Here is a 27,322-nt window from a genome sequence, read left to right as displayed (position 1 = left end):
AAAGTGGTTGCGTTTTCTCTCTGATTCACAGGCGGCTGAACCCTGGACTATTCAGGGGCCTTTTGAAGCTTGGACAGCTTTATTATTGGAGCTTTGTGTGGTTACCATATTGTTTTACTCAGCTGTCTGTTGATTGTCAGCAGGAGGCCGGGGGTGGGTGGCGGTGGGGGGTGAATGGTCTGTGTGTGTGTGTGCTGACAGGGACCTTCTGTAATGATATTCAGTTTGATGACCAGCGCTGCAGGGAGGACAGAGACAGGAGGCAAAAGAGAAAAAAAGTGGCAGAGTTGGGAAGACGAATAACACAAGGATGTGTTGAACAGTCAGATAAAAAGACAACAAATCAACACTCTGAGAAGGAATCAGGTGAGATTGTGTTGACGAGGACTGACAGAGACAGGCTGAGGGACTGAAATGGAATCAGAGAGACAAACTTGGGATTATCGGTGACGGATTTTCAAAAGGGAGGTTTCTCAAACATGGACTAGACTGGAAGTCTGTTCAAAACCACATATAACAACACATACACACATTTGGTTTGTCTTTGTGAGCGGCTGTGACAGCGGGAAAGCGTCAAAATGCAGGAGTCTCCAGGTGCCATGGGTGTAGACGGCAGCTATGCCAGCAACGTGCCAGCCTTTCTCACCAAGCTGTGGACCCTGGTGGAGGATCCGGACACCAACCACCTCATCTGCTGGAGTTCTGTGAGTTGTCATTTTTGCCTGTTTAAATATACTAATCACTATTTTGGTTTTTGTTCACATAAATTTCATTTTACTGGATACACTCTGAACAGGGTTGTGACAAGGTTCTCTCAACACCTTCTAAAAACAGTGATGTTTTTACATAAAGGAGAAAGATCTTGTCAACTTTTGAAATTTTGTATAATCATTAAAAAAATAACAATATTAATGCATTACGGATATAAAGGTAGCAGACACAGCTCAGCCCCTGGGACTGTACTGGTTTACACAAACAGTAGGCCTGGATGTGAGAAATGACTCTTGGAGCTGCAGCTACACGCTTTTGTGAGGGCTCCATTTTGTGATCGTAATGAGATGAGTGTGCTTATAAAAGTTTAGCTGTCACACAACATACAGTTACAGTAAAAGAGTTTTGCAGGATTGATGCAAAGCCAAGATGGCTCTTCAGAATCAAGGTCCAGCCCCATGACATCTACAGTTAGAGTGATAGGAACAGATTGTCATACAGGCAGCAGCACCATTGTGTCTATTCACACTGTGCAAAAACAAAAACCCTTTATGTCACTGCTTTCAGTGAGTTTCACTCATTACTGAGTCACTGAGCTGTCAGCTGATGACTGTCTCCCACTGTGAGCGGGCATCGAGTGGCCATAACAAATACAGCAGGAACATAGTTTCCTCTCAGTCACTAAAACATCAGTGGTGCTTAAATGTGTGAAAACATCAAATGCTAATAACTGTTGAACTGTCACTGGTAATAAAGTTTTCTGAAGCTGTTTGCCGCATTTCTCTTACTCCCCCTCTCTGCTACAGACGCAGATGAGCTGCATGTTTGTTACCTCTCTTACTGTAATTGCCACTGGTTTCATCTCATTAGAAACGATTAATATGTCACCTCTAGTTTATAATCAGACTCATTTTACAATATTTGCAGCAAGGTAACACAATTAGACATTAGTATTTTGTGTTTCATTGACTAGAACGTGTTTAAATAAATATGCCTTTATTATGTTAATAGTTTCTGCTGATTAACGGATTAATTAGACAAATTCCGGCTTCTGCGATGCCTGACTGTGATGTTTCTCTGCAGAGTGGACGACATGTAAAATCAGAATTAGAATTGTTTTTATTTGTTAGCCTCCGGTCTGACTCCGTCTTTTCATACGCTCATACCAAACAGTAATTATTTACATATCAATTACGGTTATATACAAACATTCTTTGCATAAAGGAAATAAAGAATAGAATAAAATACCTTAAAATTGCACCACACGTTTTTACTGAATGAGCCCAACGACGGTCATGTCATCTGCATGATTCAGGAGTTTAGACGGGTTCCCTGAGGTGCAGTCATTAGTGTACAGGGAGGAGAGCAGTGGGGAAAGATGATTTAAAATAATTTGAACCTGTATGTTGTCTTGTCTTGTCCATGTCTTTGACCAGGGGCGTTTTGCGAAAGAAGTTCACATTCTTTGCATAAAGGAAATAAAGAATAGAATAAAATAAATTAAAATTGCACCACAGGTTTTTACTAAGTCCTTTATCTATGTGATGGAGTTGAGCTCAGACACAGCCTGGGGGAAGAAGCTAGCTCTGTGTCTGGTGGTTCTGGTGGCTATGGCTCTGTGGCGCCTGCCAGAGGGGTGTGTGGGGTCAGCAGTGATGGTTGCTGCCCGTTTTTGAGTCTGGCCTGGTTCAGATGTTCAATGGACGGAAGCTCAGTCCCAATGATCTTTTTTGCTGCAGTCTGTGTCTGTCCTGTTTGGTGGCTGAACCAAACCACACAGTGATGGAGGTGCAGAGGACAGACTGGATGATGGCCGTGTAGAACATGGTCAGCAGCTTCTGGAGCAGGATGAACTTCCTGAGGTGTCTCAGAAAGTACAACCTCTGCTGGGTCTTTTTGTGGACAGTGTCCATGTGGGGGGCCCACTTCAGGTCCTGTGAGATTGTGGACCCTAGGTCCACAATCTCACAGGACGAGTGCTCTTACAGGACGAGTGCTCCACCTCGTGTCTGTATGCAGACTCATCATGGTCCTGGATGAGCCCAACGACGGTCATGTCGTCTGCATAATTCAGGAGTTTTAGACGGGTTCCCTGAGGTGCAGTCATTAGTGTACAGAGAGGAGAGCAGTGGGGAGAAATGATTTAAAATGATTTGAACCTGTATGTTGTCTTTTCAGACTGGGACTAGTTTCCATGTCTTTGACCAGGGGCGTTTTGCGAAGGAAGTTCTGCCAAAGTACTTCAAACACAATAACATGGCGAGTTTCGTTCGACAGCTCAATATGTGTGAGTATGGTCTTCTCTGCTGCGCTGTTCTCTCTCTGCTGCCCTTTTCTTCACACAACTCCACTTTCTGTTTTTCTAGATGGTTTTCGTAAGGTGGTGAACATTGAGCAGAGTGGTTTGGTGAAACCTGAGAGAGATGACACCGAGTTCCAGCATCTGTATTTCCTTCAGGGACATGAGCACATGCTGGAGCACATCAAGAGGAAGGTACATGTATGGGCGCACACACACACACACACACACACACACACACACACACACACACACACACACACACACACACACACACACACACACACACACACACACAGTGGTATAATGCAGAATATTGCTGCCAATTTTCACACAACACACCAATCAATCGATTTTGTAATGCCAATGAATAAAAAAAAGTGCACCTGTTTTCACAGGTATCAATAGTAAAGAGTGAAGAGACCAAGGTTCGCCAGGAGGACCTCAGTAAACTGCTGTATGAGGTGCAGCTACTTCGAACACAACAGGACAACATGGAGTGTCAGATGCAGGACATGAAACAGTAAGGACGCGGCACAATCATGACTCTAACTTGGAATATTGCAGTTATTACTACTTTAATGAGAAGTAGTAGTAGTAGTAGTAGTAGTAAATATAAAAGTACCTCTGAAGAATAGACATAAGATATTATATATTCACTCGAACTGGACTGTACTGCTTTGTACTGTGCCATACCTGTACCTGTATTCTTGCTCATCTGTACTGCTGTTGTGAGAGGTAATTTCCCCACTGCGGGACTATTAAAGGTTTTCTTATTCTTATTCTTACTCTTATAAGTCCCATACATAGTTTTTCTGTAAATGATCTAATTACTGTACACAAGTGATATAATTTCAAAAGGATGAAGCTAAACTAAATGATAAGCCGGGAACTGTTCAACATAAATCCTCAGGTGGGTTATGTCTATGTGTGTTGTACATACAATAACAGACACAGACAGAAAATCAGATTTTGTTATATAACATAAGACCAGGAACCTGAGCAGCACCAGGCTCAGAATGAGAGGATTTGGCTCCAAACAGTGACCTATTTAGATGAGTGGGGGACTAATCAGTTCAACTGTTATGCTGATGTGCATGGCAGGATAACGGGGGTTCTCCACGAGAACAACCAGGTTTCCCATTTACATGGCACTTACAGTAAGTAATGGCTTAGCTTGAACATCACCTTGGCCCCTCACGCTCGTTGGCCTTGAACGCCTTCCAGCGGCTCCTGCTAGACCTACTGTACGGTACATGTGACAAGAGTAAGACACAAAAGGGGTTTTGATTAGGTACTTGCCTACAAGAGGAAACATCTGCTGTTGTTTCAGGCTGTTCTATGTGTATTAGTCTTTCCTGTGCTATAGACTATAGAAAGATTAAGGACAGATATAATATAGGGTAATAGATATAAAAGATACTTTTGGCTTCTTAGCCCACATGCATATAATTATAAGTGAGTGGTTGTGTTGGAACAGGTCATCCAGTGGATGCGCTGACTTATTCTCTAGGGGCCATTGATGCTGAAAATAGCTGCTGTGTGTGCCTGTTGTGTGCTGGAGCCGCTTTGTGCTCAGTATTGTTTGCTAATGAGAGAAGAGAATGTTCACCTGCTCACCTGACTAACACACACATACACACACACACACACACTCGCACGTACACACAAAAGCATGCATGAGCACATACAAGGAAATCCGAAATATAGTAAAAACATAGTTAAGTAAGTGAGACATATGACAAGCTTTCTCCTCCTCTCTTCTATAATGTGTACAGTATTACATAGTTTACCAACTGAGCTTAACATTACTCTGTGTAGACCATCCATCTTCTCAACCGCTTACTGTGCGGGGTCACGGGGTGCTGGAGCCTATCCCAGCTGGCTACGGGGTGCTGGAGCCTATCCCAGCTGGCTACGGGCGAGAGGCAGGGTACACCCTGGACGGGTCGCCAGTCCATCGCAGGGCAACACATAGACAGACAACCATTCACTCACACACTCACACCTACGGGCAATGGAGAGAGGCCAATCAACCTAATGCACGTCTTTGGACTGTGGGAGGAAGACGGAGAACCCAGAGAGAACCCACGCAAACACGGGGAGAACGTGCAAACTCCACACAGAAAGGCGCCAGGGCCGCCTCCGGGAATCGAACCCAGAACCTTCTTGCTGTGAGGCGACAGTGCTACCCACCGCACCACCGTGCCAACCCCTGTATAGACCAGACGCACATTAATATAATTTTTCTGAGAGCATGTTGCGGCTGGCTCTGGATAATTCAGCTTTTTCCACACTCCTCTCCGGTAGTAGCAGGTGGTAGTGTGTGCGTGTAGGATACAGACACATCCTAGCAGGCCTGTGAGACAATCCTAAAATCAGCAGCCCGTCTCTGCCAGGAGCTCAGCCCGGGACGGCTCTCCAGGCAGCTTTGTCTGGGATAATACTCAGTAGCCTGCTGGGGAATTAGCCAGGTGGCGTAATTACCAGCTTAGTCATTTACACCGACCGCGGTGCCATCCACAGAGGAACCACCAGAATAACTGCTGTATTCTCTCCAAAGAGACAGAAATTCAGCGAGGCATGAAAGTAAAACAGAGGAGCTTTTGAAGGCAACAGCACAGTCGAGTATTCAAGCGCACAGAGCCCTGCTGGTGAAGTCACTGCCATGACAATCTGGGCAAGAAAAGCAAACCCCGCTGATAGCACAGCCATCTTCATGTAGGAGCCCACAGCAAGGGCCACATGGGATGTGGAGCCACCGCAGGTTCCTGTTTTCATGTAGAGCATACTGTCATAAATGAATAAGCTTTTGATTTTTAAAGAAAGCAATATTTCCAACAAAAGAGCATATTACTTGTTTTGGCTATCACCACTAACTCTGCTACCATGTCCCCCTGGTGTTTGCAGGCAGAACGAAGTATTGTGGAGAGAGGTGGTCTCTCTGAGACAGAACCACACACAGCAGCAAAAAGTCATGAACAAGGTCTGTGTTTGTTCTGCATCTGGCTGTATAGAAATCTGTTTATCAATATCAAATCTATGAACTGTGTAGACCTGTTAGTTGCTACAGCTCAATTTGAGTTTCTGTCCAAGTGAAATGTGCAAAATGAGGAATCTGCATGTGTCAGGCCCTCGTGGCACCAGGCTGGGTCACAGTACAGTCATCAACACTTTCTTTCTCTGCCCTTATGTTTCAAGAAGGAAATGATGGCACAGTGTGTTCGTTTTCTGTATGTGTGGATGTGAGAGGGATGCTGATTCATGCTGGGCTTTTTCTTTCTTTGCCAGCTGATTCAGTTTCTGTTCAGCCAGATGCAGTCGAACACACCCAGCAATGTGGGCCTGAAGCGAAAGCTGTGAGTACACGCACGCACGCACGCACGCACGCACGCACGCACGCACGCACGCACGCACGCACGCACGCACGCACGCACGCACGCACGCTGTGGAGCAATCAACAAAAGTGAGACAATCAGGGCCGGAGCGGGGCTCAGCTGACCAATCTAACGCCACGAGCGCTGTGAATGGAGACAAGTGCTGAATCAGTCAGTCACACACACACACACACACACACACACACACACACACACACACACACACACACACACACACACACACACACACACACACACACACACACACACACACACACATTAGCACACAGTGAAGGCCGAACAGAGTGCGTGACCCTGATGCAGCATGTGAGTAAAATGCTGGTTCAGCTTAGCTGCTGAGAACAAGGAGAGGCACGCCGCCACACAAAAGTGCTAAAGAAATGGGGCATTCAGGGTCAGAGGACAAAATACCATTTGGAAGTTTTCTGTGTTACTTCATAGCGTCTAGATACCTTCTCTCTCACTGTCCCAAATTCTTCAAAAGATAAGAAGAAAAGCAGAATAGAAAAATCTTACTTTGTATGTAATTACCACTTACCAGTAGCATTACAAATAATCTTGAAAGACATCTGACATTTTCCAATATGATGTAATGCATTTAAAATATTGAAGCACAATCATTATACAAGTCAGCAACTTCAAAAACAGGAGAAATACCAAAGGTGACCCAGACAGATAGATAATAAATTGTCCACCTGTACCAGTCTAGTAGCCAGTACTTGGTTGATTACTGTAGCTGATATGAGTCTAGCAGATGTGGACCTGATTAAAAAAAATGTTCTTTCCAGGCCCCTGATGTTAGATCATGGCTCCCCCAGCTCTCCTGGCCCCAAATATAGCCACAATCACTCGGTGGAGCAGATGCATGAGCCCTTCTTCATCCAGTCGGTGAGAAAATGCGACACGGTTTATTTACTGCAACAGCGAAGCAGTGAGGTGGAGCTGCTGGCCAATGGTGGCACAGGAAGCAGCTTCTAGAACTGAAAACTGTTTGAATACCTGAATCCAGTGATTACTGTAACACACAACAGGGCTTTTACAGATGTTATCACATTCCTCCGCAGTTAATTGAAGTTTCTACTGTGCTTCATCCATCAGTCCAGCTGTAATAATATGTCAACACTAGGGGGAGGCAGTTCATAGTTACAGACATGGAGAACAGTTCTGCTGTATGGGCTTGACTATTTGTACTTCATGAATATTCACAAGGTTCTTGACAGAACAACAATAAACACTTTCAGAAGCAGCTACATTCAGCACGATCCAGTTCAATGAAGACCTGAAGTTTATTACTGAACAACCTCTGAACAACCTCACATCTTAGGTTGATTTTAGGTTGTCAGTTTCCATCAACCACTACCATTTTCATAGAAAGAGGTTTGACTCAAGATTGTACAATTAAGTATTCTTTAATGTCTCAAACATAAATGACATAGGAGGAATTTTCTGTTTGGGCTTTGATTTTATTTTGATTACAAAGACAAAGCCATATTTCAGTTAGCAGTTATTGCTACCTTCCCTGTAAGATGAAGTTAGCATATATGACTTTAAAATGTCAAATTCCTCAATGCATCACATTTTGTATGAATTCATAGACCTTGTGTAAAGGCTGTGACATCCCATTACCATCAGCTTCTGTTTTGTTTAAGGAGAAAACACAGCCCTCTTCTCTTTTTGCAGCCATCCAGTGACAGTGCTTCTTGCTCAAGCAGTGGCCTGACGGGAGGACCAATCATATCAGATGTTACTGACATGTCCCAAGCCAGCATGACCCTCCACATGCAGCCGGATGATGCACAGTGAGTTCATGCTGACGCTCCACCTATAGGCAACTTTACACTATTCTGACAATAGCACTATGACTGCTACAGGGAGAAATGCATGATGCTCATTAAAGAGGAGCCTGTGAGTCCTGGAGTAAAGGGAGGGAAAGGAGGAGGTGTGGGAGGTGAGGCTGTGGCCCTGGGATCCTCCTGTGAGGTGTGCTCCACAGAACCTCCCATTCTGCCTGTAGCAATGGTCCAGTCTGTTCTGGAGGGGAGGGGCTCGGCTGCCTCTGTAGCAGAGAGGAGGAGTAAGAGACCTGCTCTAGACAGGTACTGTACTGTACTGTACATTAGACGTGAATGTTTCCACAGACATGAAAAATGTAAAGCATATACTGTACAGTAGTGTATGTGTGTACACAGAGTTGAGATTTCAGAAACAGTGGAAAACGTGGATATGAGCCTGGAGGAACTGCAGCAGCTGCTGCTCAGGAGTCATCAGCAAAGTTCTGTAGAAGCTGGGACCAGCGCCATCATGGACGTCAGTACGACACGCACTGCACCACACTCATTACACCATGAAACGATCTAGTCCCTGACAGTAACAGAGGCTTTTGTCTGTCCCTGTAGCCCTTCAGTCTCAACATGCCTCTGGCTGAGTGGAACTTCACAGAGGTGGAGTCCAACCTCAAGTCAGTAAGTCTGCCAGTCGACGTGTCTATATGTACACACACACACACACACACACACACACACACACACACACACACACACACACACACACACACACACACACACACACCACACACATCAACAGTAACCACCGCTCTTTAAACCAGGTACCTACAAGACCTGTTTTAAACAGCTGTCAAGTTAAATAAGTTATAATGTTAGAAGATAATGTTAATACAGCAATGTAGTGTACAGCTGAATGCGCTTTAATGGCCACAAACAGAGGCACTGCTACAAAGTCCGACACCCGGGGCCTTCCTTTACCTTAAGTAGTCTGACATGTGGTTCTGCTGGTGAAATTACTCTCAGCAATTGTCACAGGAAGTGGGCAAACCCTTCACATTAACAGCACGCTGGGCTCCAAACATGTGCTGGTCCAAATATTCAAGGTTTCACTGATCTGTAAACTGGATTCAAACCAGGTAATATGCGAGTGTCTGAGAAGTCACACGATTTCTGCTGTTTGAATGTCAAACTGCAGCTACTTCCTCTAATGGTCACGATTGTTTTGCAACGGCCAAAGTCCTTTTGCCGCAGTTTTTAATGCTGTGTTGCAAAACAGCTACTCACTGTTGCTCTGGAAATATGTAGAGATGCAACTTTCAGGGCGCTAACATAGTCTTTATGTGTTTTTGGATCCAGAGAGCTTGATCGCTATTTTTTTTTTAATTAAAAAATTACTTTTTCACCAGTTCACTACAAACAGAGCATGTGTCTGTTGATGTAAGGTGACATGTAAGCCCTTACAAACCGGTGACAGGAATAAACTTTTCTGAAGTAGTTTTCACACTTTCCTTAGATATAAGAAAAAATGTTTTTATCTAGTGTGCAGTGCACAATAGTCTTTGAAACTGCAGTGCTAAGTGTTAGCACTAGCAAGCTTTCCACCTGTCCTTTCCCAAATACTGATTACCTACTGTACTTTATGAGATGTGTCAGTTACTGTAGTGCCAATTGACTGAACACGGTAAAATTACATTAAATTAGAAAACAATAGATTACAGCTGTTTCATTTCATCTGTACAAATCCCTATTCCATTTTGAAGAGGCTGCTTTGAAGCATCCCTTCCAGCTTACTGTGTGACAGAAAATAAAAGCTTTTCATTTTTGTGCCTCACTCATGAAAAAGTGGATCATAACATCAACAGCACTCAGATACCTACAGTAGAAGGAAGTCATTACCATCCATCATCTGGAGGTGTAGTTGTCCTTTGAGAGGCAGATTTCCTAATGGCTACTCCATAATGGAGAGATTTTGCACTTCCTCACTGTTTTGTGTGCCTTGTTGTCTGACATCTGTCAATTTATCATAAACTTGTGTGATTTTCATAAATGTAAGCAGCATCAGAATTCCCAACATCTGCTTTTGATCAATATTAGTGCTTTCAGTGTTAGCTGCAATAGCTGGTTTTAGAAAATGCTAGCCTGTCTAACATGCTGTCTTCAAAGTGTGCGCTTGTGTATCGTAGGTCTGTGTCTCTCTAATCCGTACACAGGTTTCTGTCTTAGGTCAATAGGGTAATAAATATTTTCCTCCTTTTTATTAGTATCTTTCGCTGAACCCTGTGTCTGGTTTCTCCTCTCCCTCCCAGCTACTTGTTGCTCTTCCTCTCCTTTTCTCTTGCCTGATTACTTACATTACCTGCAAAACCCATATATCCAGCAAATACATGCTATTTTATGTGATGTCACATAGTCCATTTGATGCAAAAGAATGTAGTGGTAAAAAACTGAACTTCAGAGTTGTGTAAATGTGGTTGGGGTCTGCAGAACCCCTAAAAAGCACAAAACCCACTTGCTGAGGTCCTACGACAACATTTTAATTGGCTTGAGGTCTGGACTTTGAGCCTGGTTCTTTTTTAGTCATTTTAAAGATTTACTGGCTCTGAAATGTAGCTTCTGTATTTCTTATAAATATTTCACTGAGCATTGCAGGGTCTGACCTTGAGGGTGAATGTTTAGGGACACTCACTCCTGGTAAGATTGTTAACTGTCTATTTTTTGCCCATGTGTTTTTTTGTTGTTGTTTGTTTTATGAAATAATTGTTCAGCTATTCTTTTGCCTAATACCAGAACTTAGTAAACCATATATAACTTTATTTTAACCAATAGTGAAAATAAGAGCAGTGCACAGAAGCACAGAATCTAATCAAATTGATAAATCAGATCTGCATCTGCAGATGTGCACATGCTTCTATGTAAATTTCCTTTTATTAATCACAATTACTGTGAGAATGTGTGGACTCATTCTATGCTAAAACTATTAGACAATAATACAAACAACAATGAATAATTAATGCAAAAGTCTCATGAATACTGAACAAATACTGTGCATTGTTTCTGTATGAAATTAAAGAGTGTGAGAGGTTGACAGCTCCAGCAGCTGCTAATGCAACAAACAGGACAAATCATCAAATTCAACAGGATAGTCAGGATAGTAACACAGAGTTAGTCATTGTATTAGAGGGTGGTTGCATGTTGCATAGGCCCACAAGATTTTAGTGATGTCAGGTGAGGGCCAGGATGGCCTATTCTCTAGAAATTTTAAATGTATTTTTTTTATTTTTATCCTCTTACAGTATATGTTCCAAAACCAAGAAGTGGAGGCTTTTCCAGTTGCCGGCTGTGAGGAGCAGTGATCTGTGAAGTGGTCAGTATTTCAACATTTTTTAACATTTTGGTATTATATTGGGCGGCACAGTGCGGTGGGAGGCGGCCAAAGGCACCAAAATAATCTGGTGCCTTGCACGTTCTCCCCGTGTTTGCGTGGGTTCTCCGGCTTCCTCCCACAGTCCAAAGACGTGCATTAGGTTAATTCTCTCCATTGCCCGTGTGTGTGTGTGTGTGTGTGTGTGTGTGTGTGTGTGTGTGTGTGTGTGTGTGTGTGTGTGTGTGTGTGTATGTGAATGGTTGTCTGTCTCTGTGTTGCCCTGCGATGGACTGGCGACCCGTCCAGGGTGTACCCTGCCTCTCGCCCATCCAGGCTCCAGCACCCCCGTGACCCCACATATGGGAAATGGATGGATGGTATTATATGTAATTTATATGTTATATATTTTGACAACAAAAGAGACAGTGGATGATTTTATTTTATATACTTTTCTCAATGCCAATAACCTCTGTAGACATGCAGTAGGAATTAATCTTTTATATAGAAATATTACATTATTTTGTTATTATTATGTTATTTTGTTATTATTATTATGTTATTATTTTGTAAAAAAGTATGATTTGTAAAAATTATGATTTGTATGGAACTACAGTATAGGTATAAATAATTAATTATTTTATTAATTAATTATTTGATATAATTAATTGCACTTTTTAGCAAGGATTATAGGTAAAAAATCTCTAGTCTATTTGCTGTGAACTATTTTTAACATGTCATTTAAAATAAATATTATATTATAGTGATAACAATAGGACGTTTATTTAGATTTACAAACGGCAGTTACTGTAGGTTTGACCCAACCACTGTACAGGAGCATATAACATACTATAATTTCTCTATAGGATGTCTCATTTCACTTTCAATTCATTTCTCAACATTATTGCAGAAAGCTAAATGCAAATGTCACCAGACTTAGACACAAGTGAAATATACAGTATAGACACATATGCAGCAGCTACCAGTAAAAATATATTTGATTCACAGACTAATCATGATACCATGTCATGCAAAATAATCTAATTCCACTGTTTGATTCAGGTAAATACAATCGGATTGGACTATGTTAGATAAAGGTACAGTAATAGTATAAATTCAGTACCTTGCCTTGACTGGTTATGCAATGCGAAAAGAAAACAGCAACAAACAGCACTGAAAACCCGACAGAAGCAGAAGCTGTTGAGAAATAAATTGTTTTGAGATATTTCTTAAAAGTGTCAAAAGAGGAAGCACATCTGAATGAAAAGGGTTCCGAAGCTTTAGAGCAGCAACTGCAAAGCTTCAGTGTTGAATAGTTAGAAGCATCTTTAAAGGGATCTTGGAGTAATTTTAGTAATATTTTATAAGCAAACAAATAAGGTAACCTTCAAATCAAGGCTGTATTTAACAGATAGCAAGAGCAGAGATTCTAGCATAAGAGTATTATTATGTTTAGTGGGTAAGGGCCTTGCAATAGACGACTGAAGACTTGCTAGTTTCTAGTTACTGCATTAAACCAGTTTAGAAGAATTGGACAGAAATTAAGTTGTGAGTCTTTAGAAACATTAGCTTCATTAAAATTACAGTTTAAGACCAAATTTAAAAAATGACAAAAATCTTTGCTGGACACTTCCAATTATATTAGTATGGAATTAGCATAACTCTATTAGCATAGCACAACTAGAAATTGATAAGGTACAACACAATATAAATACCACGGCAAAAGGGGGCCAGGACGCCACTATCCCCCCACTATCAGAGATTGGGTTCCAAGCCCAATGCGAGTGCAGCTGACCTAAGATTGAAGATTATTGCTAAGAAAGACACCTGGAACCCCCAAAGCTGGATACCATGTGCTGCTATTTTGGTTCGCATACAGCAGAAAAGTGCAGTCCTAGGAACAGCTAAAATACTGTCCAGGACCCTCAAGCTTTCAGGCCTCTGGTAGAGGAAACCAGCATGTAGGAATAAGACCACCCCAAGGAAGGGGCAAATGGGGATTTTAATATACTGCATATGTGCACATGGCTAATTGAGGTTCTTGTATCTTTCTACAGACCACAGAAGCTGCTGTACCTTTCATTATCCCTCTGAAGGCCTGGATAAATGGACAAAGCCTGTATATATTGCTGCCTACATTGAAAAACGATGCTGGTCAACATTTTTTACAGCTACCTGCTGGATGTAAACCACACATTCTTGGCTCCAGCATTTATTGTTTGCGTAAGAAGGAGTTTGTGATATGATATATTTTTTAATTATTTTATTCTTATAAAAGTATTTCAAACTTTTGTAAAATCATTAGTTTTGTAGAATTTCTAAAGGCTTCTCAAATGCAAACCATGACAGAAATATTGAGATGAATGTGAATGAAGCATTACTAAAATCTTTTAGGACTTTTTCACTTTTTGCACAAGAGCAGGTTTCAAACAATTGAACCTGACATGTAGCACGAAACTTAGTTACTTATTTTCTGTCAATTTAAATGTAAAGGGTTTAGAAATTAGTAAAAGACAGACTTCTCATTTGACAACAGCATGAGCACCACTGCATTTTTGCACAATCTGTACAACTAGTTATATAGAGTTATAAGGGGTTATTAGGTACATTTCCTGTCTATAGATGACCAACATTCTGTCTAATTGCCTCAACCTTTGGGATTTCCAATGCTGATAGCCAAAATGTAGTTTTTCACCTCAGCTGAACAAGCTGCTTTTCATACTCTGTGGAAGGTAAACTCAAAGGTCCTGGAGCCAGTCTTTGAAAAGTTTTCATGATGGTTGACTGTGATTCATTAATTGTACATTGGGATGGTAGATTAACTGAAATTATTAGAAAACCATGAATACCTGTTTGAGAAAATGCATATTAACTCTCTGAATAAGAAAATAAGAAAGGCATGATGAGATTTGATGTAAAATATTAGTCCTCAGCACTGTTTGCAGGCAACAGTTTGAAGGTTAATTAGCTTAGTGCTAAATACACTTCTGGGAAACCCAGAAATCATTTAATTGTGCAATACTGTACAGAACTGTGAGAACTCACAAAATTGCAATACATGGATGACCACAGGAATGTAGCAAAGAGCAGCTGTGAGCGGATGGAGTCCACTGCAGCAGGGTGATGTCAGCCTGCAGGTGAAAAAGCCTTTATACAGTAGGTCTTGATCAGACAAGCTTCAATTTCTAGTTTCTAAAGATGCACATTGACAACAATAGCCAGTCTAGCTTTGAGGATAATTTCATATAGGTGGACACTTTGGACATTCTGCTATCCCAAAACAATAGCTCAAAAACATTGAAACTGAGCAACCAGCCAAACTGACCAAACACCGTCTGAACACTGAGGCAGTGAGTTGCATTAGCTTTAGGTAAAAGGCTGAGCATCCTCTCAGTTGTGTACTAGTACTAATACTGGTGTTACTGTATATACAGTATGGCTAGAACTACTAGGCATGGCAGCTGCTGGAGTCATCGTGCTATCTTAACATAGAATTGAAGCGTTTCATCTGCATTTGATGGGGGAGATTGTTGGGGGGTGGGATGTGATTTGGTAATGAATTACAGATTACCCTTAAAAGCTAATGCAAACCTCAAGTGTAATTGCACTACAAATCACAGTTGTATGGTTTATGCGAGTACACAGTTTATATTTTAGACATAGCATTTATTCTTGTTGCCCATGATGATATGCGTGTTAATGAGTTTTTTTCCAATGAGTGATTAATACGCACATTCAGTTGCTGTTGTGTTCTTAATTCATTTCATTTTGATAATTTGCACTGGAATTGAATGGATGTGTGTTCAAATGGTATTTATGCTTGTCAAGATTGCTGATAGATAAGGATCTGTTTTTGTTCACTGCTGTAAGGAAGTCTGGCATCTCATAAGCACCTATGCACTAAGAAAGTACAGTATATTAGCATTTATATTCATAATTAGATCAATTTATCAAAATGATTGAAGCTAAAAGCTTTTGTTTCTTCAAAAAGCCAGAAAATACACAGGACACACATAAATACACACCCAAAGTTCTTAGATGGTTTTGAGACTAGGCCACAAGCAGCTGAAAATGTGAAATGTTTTAATTTCTGCCTAGACTAAAGTGTATTATTACAGAGAGTCTGCCTTTGTATGAAATATTTAAGTTGTTAAAGCAAATAAAAGTGAAAGAAAGGCATCAAAACACATTTAGATTAAAAATCTGTGATTACTTTACTAACAATGGGCAAGCGTCACTTCAGCCATTTCAGATTTCAGGCACATGTTAATACAATGTTGCTTCCAACCTTACCGGCAGCAAGAAATATGCAATTTGAAAATGTATTCTGCAATTGGCAATTCAATATTCAATAAAAATATACAGTTTTACGAGGCATTATCTGACGCAGTTTGATCGTTGCTTGTACTCTAGTTACGGGAGTAGCTAAAAGGGGATGAGGACTGAATAAGTCTGCTGTTAATTGGTGAAATTAGCATTCCATCCTACAGCAAAAATAATGTTACACTCACGGCCTTTACCAACGCACCCATTAAAGGTCACTACTAACCTGACATCATGCAACAAATATAACATAAAGACACTTTTTCTGAACAGTAGCAGATAGATCAACCTGTCACCACAATCACCACTGTGATTTGGTGTTATTTTCAGCAGTTCAGGGTGGGTGTTTTGGGTTGCCGACCCCTGCTCTAATATCATCTCCATTGTTCACTAGAGTGAGTCTCGGCTCTGTGATCGCAACACTGTTACCGTAAGTATCAGCAGCACACAGGCCTGTCTGACGGTGGAGGAATAATGCTATTTCTATTCTGTTAATCAGAAAAGCCTCAGCGGCGTTTGGCGTTACAGTTATATACAGACATTATTTGCATAAAGGAAATAAAGAATAGAATAAAATAAATTAAAATTGCACCACAGGTTTTTACTAAGTCCTTTATCTATGTGATGGAGTTGAGCTCAGACACAGCCTGGGGGAAGAAGCTAGCTCTGTGTCTGGTGGTTCTGGTGGCTATGGCTCTGTGGCGCCTGCCAGAGGGGTGTGTGGGTTCAGCAGTGATGGTTGCTGCCCGTTTTTGAGTCTGGCCTGGTTCAGATGTTCAATGGACGGAAGCTCAGTCCCAATGATCTTTTCTGCTGACCGGACCACCCTCTGCAGTCTGTGTCTGTCCTGTTTGGTGGCTGAACCAAATCACACAGTGGTGGAGGTGCAGAGGACAGACTGGATGATGGCCGTGTAGAAGATGGTCAGCAGCTCCTGGAGCAGGTTGAACTTCCTGAGCCGTCTCAGAAAGTACAACCTCTGCTAGGCCTTTTTGCAGACAGTGTCTATGTGGGGGGCCCACTTCAGGTCCTGCGCAAGCTCCACTGTCTTAGTCTGACGAGCGCACATACGCGCTTCCCTCGTCTGCACTTCCTGAAGATTTGATAGAGAGCTGCTGCACCTGTAACGGCCTGCCATACAAGATGGCGGATCGAGGCTGTGGGAGTCCATTTGGACCGAGTCAGAGCCAGGTAAACCAAGGTACTGATAGATAGTTCATAGTTCATAGTTCATATTATACGTTTATTGTCCCGCAATGGGGAAATTACCATGTTGCAATAATGTAATAGTGTGTAATAATAATAACACAATAATTATTAGAAATTAGAAATTAGAACTTAGAACTCCATAGGTTATCAACATTATGTACACAATGAGGTAAGGTCTGGACTGCACCAAACAGAGTAAGATATTAAAGTGACTGGTGCAATTGCACTGGAGATGTAACGTGTGTGTGGCAGTGTAGTAGAAATATGCACTATGTTATAATTGTTCATTATAAAGTCTGACAGCAGCAGGAAGGAAAGACTTGCGGAATCTCTCCTTCCCTCAGCAAGGGTGGATCAGTCTGTCACTGAATCTGCTCTCCAGGGCAGACAGTGTGTCCTGCACTGGGTGGGACTCGTGGTCCAGCATAGATGTGAATTTTGCCAGAACCCTTCTGTCTCCCACCTTTTTTACTGACTCCAGATTGTAGCCCAGGACAGAGCTGGACCTCTTAATGATAGTCTCCTTAATCCAAACTTAAACACAAAACACTCCAAAAAAATAAACCAAAATCAACCAGGAGGACGAAAACACTAAGTGAACAGAATACTGAACAACAAACCTAGATGACCTACTAAGGCCCAATGTAAGCTATGGCAGGGCTAGCACATGGAACTAAAACATGCTACGTCTGTTCATGCCATGTTTTAGTTCTGTTTATTCCGTTTGTAATTTCTAAGAATAAACATAACTAAAACATGGCATGAACAGACGTGAAGAACATGACTGAACAGAAAGCGATAGGTGTCAATGCACATCTCAGTGTAAATGCAGCGCAACGCGTGGCTAACATAAGCAACCTGACTCAACAAGAAACCATGGCTATGGCATATGAGGAGGCAAACATGAACCAAAGACGGGTACCTTTGCACGTCTTACAGGCAGAACAACGCGTGGCTGACAGGAGGCAGTGTCCCTTAAAAGTCCATGTCCGTGGTGGGTATCTTGGCTTGAGCAGCGTGAGGAGGTGACAATGACCCAGCACAGAGTGATGGGCTGGGGAGGTACAGTATATGAATGGAGCAGAGGGCAGGCACAGGTGTGAGAAATTCAACTGATTGCCAAGAGTTTACTGAGGGAAATAGAGGGAGTGGGCGTGGTCCAAAGCAGAGGCGTGGCCTCGTGAGGGGAACAGAATGGCTGAAATTTTCAAGTCTGTAAAAGCTGTAGGAAAGGTTCCAGGAGGTGAATGTTCTAGATTCAGGAATTCCTCTCTGGGATAGGTAATGCATGAAGCAATGAGCGGGGTTGCACAAAATAAAAAAAACAAACAAACAAAAAAGCAAACAAGTAAAGGGTACTGGAGAGCGGAGAGTCGAGGCTTCCATCTGCAGTGCCATCTTTAAATGCATCGCCATGTCAGGTCAAGAGGCCAGAAAGTGAAGCCAGCTCGTTCCTACCCATGACGTATTGTCTCAGATTGTTACATTTAAGCTTTTAGGTTAGAGTACTAAAATAAAACCCCGGAAATTAACATGAATACTGGACATGAGAATGGATCTGTGACACATGGCACAGATAATAGAACTCACACAATAACAATAATTTTCACTTCATATTTAAGGCTGCCAGACACTGTTGCACTTTTATAATAGGAAAGACTTGGCACACAGTCATTTTTTGTGAAACCTTATTTAAAATCATTTTAAATTCCCACAGGTCAATTCCTTATACCAGACATTCTTAGTTGCATTTGCTGACTTAAACATCTGTGAATCCAGAACCTCATGTACAGTATTTACAGAATGAACAAGTGACCACATAGAAAACACACAAGACACGTATAAGCATATTTGTACTGTAAAATGGGATGTTGTACTGTTTCATATATGCTTTTGAGGTCACTCCCAGCTGCCACTGGGCAAGACGCAGGATACAGTACATGCTGCTTAGTTAAGCATGAGTAAATACTCATTCATTATTTACAATGAACTGCCTCCACATTAACTGGTGTTTTAAAATGACACATAAGCTCCAGGTATGAGTAGGAGTTTAGTGGACGTCTATGCACAGGATCGTCAAATTAACTGCATGTTCCGGTTTTGTAAGCAGAAAGAGGAGGACATTGGCCAATTAGCTGCTAGGACTCACTACTGGCAACACTAGTGACTGTGGGTGACTAACGATGAGAATAATAAGTCTGGGAGAAAAATATTTACAGAGTTAAACAAATTTCAGACCAACAGGAGACAAAGACACAACAATGTTTTAGCATAGGCTAGCCAGATTATATAAACGATTATTACTACAATGAAAAGCAAAAAAACATCTAATAACAGAAACAGAAATCAGGAACAACCCTGAAACGAAACTTCTGTTTATTGTGTTTAGGATTTTGTTCCTCACCTTTTGGAGAAGCAACTAGAGTATCAACAAGAAAAAATGATTATTTCTAACATAGCTGACAAACTAAAAATGTCCAAACAAGTATTTGTTGAAAGGAACATACAGTAAGGACAGCAACATAGTTCAAATAGGTCTTTTCTTAAATGAGAATGTGGGTAGTGAGTGTGCTGAAGTAGATCATTAACCATCCATGTGATAATGACAAATAATAAGCATATGACAGTATATTGTATCCCATCTGACACCTAGTATCTATTCTATACTGTAGCTTGGTTCCACAAACGTGCTTGTTTTGAGAATCTTGATTCAAACAGACAATAAGTCGACACATGTCAAAATTTACTTTACTTAAGAAAATACTGGTTAATTTTAATTCAGTCTCTGAATGGAAATTGTTTAAACAAGGTTTTAGGTAACAAGTCACTTCTCTCATAAGCCAGGAACAATGTAAAGCTATCAAAAGTAATATCCAGAGTGTTTTAGTTTTAGTTACAAATCTTTTTTGTTATGATAAATCTTACAGTGTTACTATTAAAGTATATGATAAACTATAATGAGTGATTGATCATATTTAAGGGCTTTGTGTTTGCTCATATAGATGGAGGTAAATGTAATTTCCCATCTTCTCTTTGCTCCATGGTGGCTGAGGTGCACTCCTCTCCAGTTACACCTCTGATGTAGCAGATATTCCATTTGTGAATCCTGCAAATTAGATTTGCTGCCTTTTAACCAGCCATCAACCTGAGAGTGTTAGTGGTAAAATCACTGTCTGTATATTTCATCTGAAAAAACGTAGCTTTCTCTGATTACTGGCACATCATAGCTGCAACAGATACTGTATGAAGAAAATTAGTCCCACAGTATTCTTATGTAGCACTGATATCACTATGGAACCCTAGATTTTCTTTTCTCCTATTGCTACAGATGAAACAGCAACTCAACTCAGTGTCTTTAATGTTATTATTAGTAACTCGTCCCATCCATGTTTGTCTCATGGAATCATTCAAAAAATGTGACAAACTAAACTTATATAAAATACCTTGTCTCTATGTAGTTTTTTGCTACTCCTTGTGGTCATGTAACATTTAGTGTAATGGTGTAGATTTGTGTCCTGATGTGTTCATTTTGAACCTTCTGTTCTGCATCTCTGTGATTATTTACCTCGCACAGAAACAACCTGCCTGCTACAGGAATCTAGAATTTACAACATAGAGGATTCAATCTTCTGTCTCAACACTCTGCTGCTGTACTCATGTCTACTAACTAGATAGCAAAGCCACACTTGAAGAGTTATTCTTAGAAGAAAACAACCTAATTACAGCCAAGTGGGAAATGGACCCCGCTTCAAAAGTCTTGTTCTCCTTTGTCCTCTCGTTATTTTTACTTTTGCTGTGGTCCCTCCCTCTCATACTGTATGTCTTCAGCCTTTGCCTCACATTCCAGCCCACTCACTACACAACCTTCCTATTTTTTCCTCTTGTTCATCTTCACTTCCTCTGGCCTCCTCCCTTCTGTCCCTCCTCCATTCTGCTGCATTATTCAGACTGAGTGCTATCTGGAATGGTTGTGCTGTCCCTGAGTACCTCTCCTCTCGTCGTGCTCCGCGGAGCATCACCCCCACTTCAACACCCCCCACTGCACCAGATAAACACACAGAAGCAGGTCAAGCCAATTACTTTCACATACTGTACATTTATATTCTCTTTACAGTCTTTTCACTCCTGTTGTTATAAAAATGTACTTGCAACTGTACAATCATGCATACTGCACTTTTTCCTCCCTAAATACAAGCCAGGGGTCTTAAGAGATCACTTAAGCAGACAGAATAAGATTTTGACAAAATGAGACGTCTTTTATTCATAACTACCAGCAGCACTGGACTAGCACTAAGCACTAAACTGCACTAATGTCACAACACAGGGTGGGACAAGGCTCTGCAGCAACAGCCAAACAAGGAAAAATAAGCAACATTTCTGTACTTTTAGTCAGAGGAAAAAACTGAATGAAAATACAAAAACGTAAAAAAGCTGCTTCTCTGCTTTGTCCAATATCTGTGAATACATGTTGCTAAAATGTGCTTAAAATTCTTATCTGTTTAAGAGACAGGGTCCAATGCAAGATGTAATTAATAAAACAGATGTTTATGAAGCAAATAAATAAGAGCTTAAACCACAAGAGCCTTTGTGCTGCTTCTCCATGCACAGTTTGAAGCCTGACACGCATCTTTGTTCACATTTCTATTTCTTTATGAAGATGCCTCTGTGACAGCTACATCGCTGCTCTGAGAGCAACATTTCTGTTCTGTTTTACTGTAGTTTTTGCCCAACTGTTTAAATGAACTGCAGGAAATGCGAGACAAAGACACAAGCTGTGAGTGTAGCTGGGAAAAAGTCATGCTTGGTGTTAACGGTGGCAGCAATGATGTGACTGGGGCACTGGGGTTGAGACTCCTGCATTTTTCATGCTAAATGTCTTTTTATAGCAGCACTCGAGTTGTGAGGATGCAAGCTGGAGTTATTGACGTCAAACAGTGGGATGCCGAATCTCTGTCTCATGTTTGCCTACAATAGATGGAAATCTTAAAGGTCAGCACTGCTATGTATACGTCCTCATCGGTCATTCCAGCATACAGTAAATCTCACACATCCAGTCCAACATAGCATGTTGAGTTACTTTACCTTTGTTATCATGACTTTGCTGCTATATGTGGTTGATACGGCTGAAGGCGGGAGTCACTGCTGTGTAAATCACTGACAGCCACCGAGCCATTGTCAGCACAAACAGCAGGTCAAATATCATTTATTTAGACCAAGCATAAAAATGCATTCAGCGCAACAACAGCAGTCTAAGTGTCCACTACACTGGAGCTATCAGTCTCACAAAAACATATTAGTTATAATGAAAATAAATATTATGGCATAACCACCCATGATTCACAAAGATCAGCTTCTCCCCTCCCCACTGATAAAATACAGCTAAAAATAATCACCCTGAAAAAAAAACAAGCGAGTCCTCGGTGCCCTGGTAGGTTGGCTTGAATGAAAGATTGAATTGACAACAAAAAAGGAACAAAACTCAGAAATACTTCAAATGTGTCTGTTTATATTTTCTATTAATAACCAACCAAAGCAGAGGCAGCCTGAGGAGCACTGACCCTTTACTGTTTGTCGTTTCTCCCAATCAGCAAACGCCTTGCAGGTTTGGTGGTTGAAACGTCCACCTGCAGCATGAAGGTCCTGCATTAAAATCCATCACTTTGGATCTTTCTTCTAAGAATTTCTTTCTTAATTTATCCCTTTGTGAGTTTCTCCCCAGTAAACTAACCAGAAAAAGGAGGCGATAACAGCAGCAAAGTCTGCAGAATGAGATGGACAGATATGATTGGTATTTCATTTCCTGTTTGAGAGTCAGTGATGTAGTCTTGCTGTTTTCTGCGGCTCATGTCACTATATGTACTAATGGAGGAAATGTGGCCTTGAAGATACAAGCCATCTCTTAAACCTGTGGTTTAGTCGGTATATGTGTTTGCATGTGGGCTCAGAAGGACAAATGCAAAAATTCTGATTGTACACCTTGATTCCCATAAACACTCACAGGAGAAACTCTGGTCGTGTGAAGTTTGATTCGTGACTACAGCTTTACTGCACCGTCCTTGTTGGTACAGTGTCTTTTTTATTGCAATAATATCGGTGCTCTGTTTAATGGCAGCAGAGCTTTTCCGTCACTACTCACAATGTGACTGTTTTCAACTTGCTCTTTTTCCACCAGTTATTCCCTGGAGGCCACAGTGCTCTGGGGGATTGTCGTGTCTCTCTGAGCTTGATCTGATAGCTACAGAAGCAGACTATGCTCACTGGTAATCTTCAGTTTGAGATGATGATAATTCTCTGTTTCTCTTTAGCAAAAACAAAGCAATTTACTGAATTTCAGAGGTCCACTTAATTTCCAAAAATTTTAAAGAAATTAAGCATATACAAAAAAACTGCTAAAATATTAGCAATGATTCACAGTAATAGACTACCAAAATCAAATTGAAGTATTACTCTGTCAGATTATTCTATTTATTTTTGCTTGTGAAATGAAGCAAAACAGAATAAAGCATGACAAACCAATCACAGGTAGTGATACATCATTTTACACTAAATCAAAATGTAACATTAGGATACAGTATCTGAAATCACTGCTTATTTATCAAAATAGATAAAAAAAAGAAAATAATATCACAGGCTTTCCAGAAAAACACTATTAGAGTATTTATGGGAAAAATTTATTACGGAGGTAGACAAAACCATAATACAAAATTGCTATCTCCTGGCACACACATCATTACATTACATCATACATCATTAACGTCTGCAGATAAAATACATATTGCAACAGTGTTACAGTACAGTGTCTTATATAACAAACCTAAAATTGTGTTGTAGCACGTCATAACATCCAGGCCTATTGCAGTATGTTTGCTGTTATTTAAAGATGTCTGTAACAGCTCACAAACTTTCAAAATGATGCAGCAGTAGGTGTGTTGTTTTTGAAAACTCAGTGCACTGGCCCCAGGTCAGTCAGGGCTTTGATGCTTTGTTTAATAGTTTCATAGTGTAACTCCATTAACACACCTTTTTGAGTCAGACTCTCTTCTTCATTGCACAGCAGTTCATCCTAACTGATACTTAAATCTGGAACCTACAGTACAAGGCGAGTATAGCTATACTTTCTCTTTATATTATAACTTCAACGTCTCTAATACATTACATTGCAAATTATAAGTTTTGAATTGTCCTAGTAAACACATTTAGCCATGATCAATCATTTCTCACAAACAGATAATAATATGCTATGAGGGCCTAGATAGTTTAACAAATTTCACAGTGAAACTGTGTCCACCTACTGTACTATGGCCGCTTGGAACAGGTGGAGGTTTTCAGCCCAAAAAGCACTGGTAAGAAAGGCCTACCACCAGCTAATGCAGCTCAAATGTCTGTGGAATGAACCCTCATATCCAGGTCGAGGCCATTAAAGAGTTACAATATGTTGTTAAAAATTCAAATGTAATATTGCTGATTGTTGATTAGTTTCTGTAAAATGAGCTACATTATTATCTTTTGTACAAAATCGGTAACATTTTACTATTTAGTCAACTCACCACCAGACTGATACAACAGTTTGTCCTGAAGTAGGACAGTGACATAATATAATTTATTTAATTGTAGAATTTACTTTTATGAATATTGACTATAGCTTAGGAATGAAGAGTGGGATTGTTTTTGTTGTGTTTCACAGACAGATATTAAGCCTTTTTATGTAATGTTTTTTTTTCTAGAGAAGGGGATTTACAGTATTTTCCTTATGAACTGCACGTCAGATGGTTGGAGAGCACAAGTATTTTGTCTACATTAGCTTCCATCTAAAGGCTTCCTATAATCTAGAATAGAATTTAAAATACTTCTCCTTTTTCTACAAAGCACTTAATGATCATGTGCAATTATACAGTATCTTCGAAAGCTCAAAGATCTACGTCGTCCCAAAAGAAGGCTTATTTCTCAGAGTGCTAATGTACTTGTGTCCCAGACTTTCTATGCAGTATGTAGAGGAGGAGGTAGAGCCCTTATCCATCAAACTCTTGTCTTGTGAAACCAGCTCTCATTGCAGGTTTGGGAAACAGACTAGGCTATGCTTAAAACTTTCCTTTTTACTAAAGCTTATCGTTTCAGATGTTTCAGGTCTCGGTGATGGCTCACACTTAGTTAAGCTGCTATATATTTAGATGTTGGGGGACTTGTTAACTGAAGTCGTGTTTCCTTTCCTATCCACTGACATGCTACGTATTGAAGGCATTGCAGGTCATCCCAGAGTTTGCTTCTTTCTCTCCATCTCCCTCTCTATGTACCTTTCTACATGTACTGTAAAAGTCCCACTTTTCTTGTTCCTGCCCAGAGAGTGAGTAAGTGAGTGAATGAGTGAGCCAGCCAGCCTATTTAAAGGTATTTAACTGCACACATGAAAGCCTTAGGACAATGGATGGAAGGATAGCTGTGTTTATGATTTTTGTTTAGTAGGGTCTTAACCTGTTAGTTGGTTGTAACATTATACTGCTCTAAAGACACAAGCATGTGGCCTCCGTTGTACTAGAGTTCCAGAAACAGTCATTTGCTTAAATTGGATCACTGCCACTTCTGTTTGGGCAGGGCAGTGTATACTCATCTTGTCTGAGTGGGTTTGCCGGAAACAGCTGCCAAAAGGTTTCATATACAGGTAAAGATGAAAGCCCTGAAACTAGAAAACAATACAGTACGTAAGCCAAAAACTGAAAAGATTCAGAGGCAGCTAAAAGCTGAAAGGTCCTAGTCCTTTTAGGAAATTATTGTGATTAAATACAGACTCAAATTTGTTGGCGATAGTGCTATTACACTATACTGTCATCCACAAAGAAATGTACCTACAGTAGTGTGACATGAGGAGGTTAAAAGGTTATTTGAAACCAAATAAGTTATTTGCTGCGTTAAAGACAAGGTTTTTTTTATTTGTAAATGCCCTTTGATGTACTGTAAATTATAGAGTAAAATAATTCCACTGCTAAATTATAAAAGGAGAAACTAACAACAAAGGTTTAGCCAATCGTTTCCTACTAAGTAATTGATAACACACTAAGCTAAGCTTCAGCAAAATACTGAAATTTTCGGCTGTGCAGGAAAATGCTGCCGATGTGGCAGATAGTATATTTGATAAGGACGGAGATGAAACAAATACAAAAATTGCATTATGAATAAATAATAATAAGTTTTACTGGCACTGTCAACCATCAGTTATTTAAAAAAACGGTTTTCAAGGCAAATACTAAATTTGTTGTAAACAGGTGTGTCATTTTTTTAATCTGCTGCTCACATGTGCGTTCAAATTGCCTCTTGGGGACAAATAAAGTTTCTTTAATTGAACTGAATCAAGACAGAAACACATGCTATTATTTAGGCCTTGCATGCAGTATCCACTCAATCAAGTAAAATAATTCAGCATCTTTAGTCATTTCACACTAACCTTTGACAACTTAACACAAAACTCAATGTGCCATCTGAAACTCAATAAAACACTACATGCATATTTTACAATACTTACACTTCTGAAACTGAACAAAATTTTTAATTAAACAAATGACCAAAAAAGCACTGACTGATGTTGCTTTCCTTAACAGCTTTCCTTGGATCACAGTAACAAGGACAAATGACTGATCAGGCAATAAATTACTCCATAGCAAGGACTGATTCACATCATGGCCGCACAATGTATATAATGCACGTAAATGCATGTATGGGGAAACGTAGTATTTCAACATGTATGCTGTATACTTTACTACTTACCACTATAGCAGAGACAAGTGCAATGGAGCCTTTATGTTGTGTCATGACAATGATGATTCATCGCAACCATCATATACTGAAACAAACCGGATATCTGAATCGCTTCCACTCTACGAAGAGAAACACATCAAGCATCAGTCTATAGCCACACTGGCTCTGTGAGCTGAATGCGGTTATGCTAGCATGGCTTAATTCCTCCCACCAAACATATAATTGCAACGTGCACCCGAGGCTGATGGTCAACTTTGCTTATTAACAATACTTGTTCCGTAACAATGACGGTCTCACAAAAACACAAGGTTTCTTCACTGAGAGTATCAACGAAGGTTAAAGTCGCTGCTTCCTCCTGTAGTCTGACCCTTATCTGCGCACGCGCCTGTAATCAACTAAGACACGTCTGCACCTGTGACTACATCTCATTTGATCAACTAGTAAATATGCACGCGCCTGACCTGTGTTAGCTAACTTAGCTAAACCATAC

General features: G+C 40.6%; 1 protein-coding gene and 1 long non-coding RNA gene across 3 annotated transcripts; one reads left to right on the top strand and one right to left on the bottom strand.

Moving 5' to 3' along the window:
- Positions 1 to 185: 185 nt before the first annotated feature.
- Positions 186 to 13,943, top strand: hsf4 (heat shock transcription factor 4). Of its 2 annotated transcripts, none has more exons than XM_041071320.2 (14): positions 186 to 366; positions 564 to 704; positions 2,890 to 2,998; positions 3,078 to 3,205; positions 3,409 to 3,533; positions 5,921 to 5,996; positions 6,302 to 6,369; positions 7,197 to 7,296; positions 8,089 to 8,207; positions 8,280 to 8,504; positions 8,598 to 8,715; positions 8,805 to 8,870; positions 11,486 to 11,556; positions 13,611 to 13,943. In XM_041071320.2, exons 2-13 carry the CDS (start codon positions 579 to 581, stop codon positions 11,543 to 11,545), a joined length of 1,320 nt encoding a protein of 439 aa, XP_040927254.1. In that variant the 5' UTR covers positions 186 to 366; positions 564 to 578; the 3' UTR covers positions 11,546 to 11,556; positions 13,611 to 13,943. The 2 variants fall into 2 exon arrangements, with proteins under 2 accessions (XP_040927254.1, XP_040927253.1); XM_041071319.2 differs by having other exon boundaries at positions 552 to 704.
- A 1,656-nt stretch (positions 13,944 to 15,599) lies between these two features.
- On the bottom strand, positions 15,600 to 27,220 carry LOC114858000 (uncharacterized). Its single transcript, XR_003786311.3, has 3 exons — positions 27,044 to 27,220; positions 26,842 to 26,951; positions 15,600 to 25,762 (listed from the first exon to the last, which is right to left on the bottom strand). It is a non-coding gene; the product is annotated as an uncharacterized LOC114858000 (long non-coding RNA).
- Positions 27,221 to 27,322: the final 102 nt, after the last annotated feature.

Source organism: Betta splendens, chromosome 6 (genome assembly GCF_900634795.4).
Source record: "Betta splendens chromosome 6, fBetSpl5.4, whole genome shotgun sequence".
Taxonomy (NCBI): Eukaryota; Metazoa; Chordata; class Actinopteri; order Anabantiformes; family Osphronemidae; genus Betta; species Betta splendens.
The sequence above is the reverse complement of the archived record's forward strand: the minus strand, read 5'-3'. Positions and strand labels throughout refer to the sequence as shown.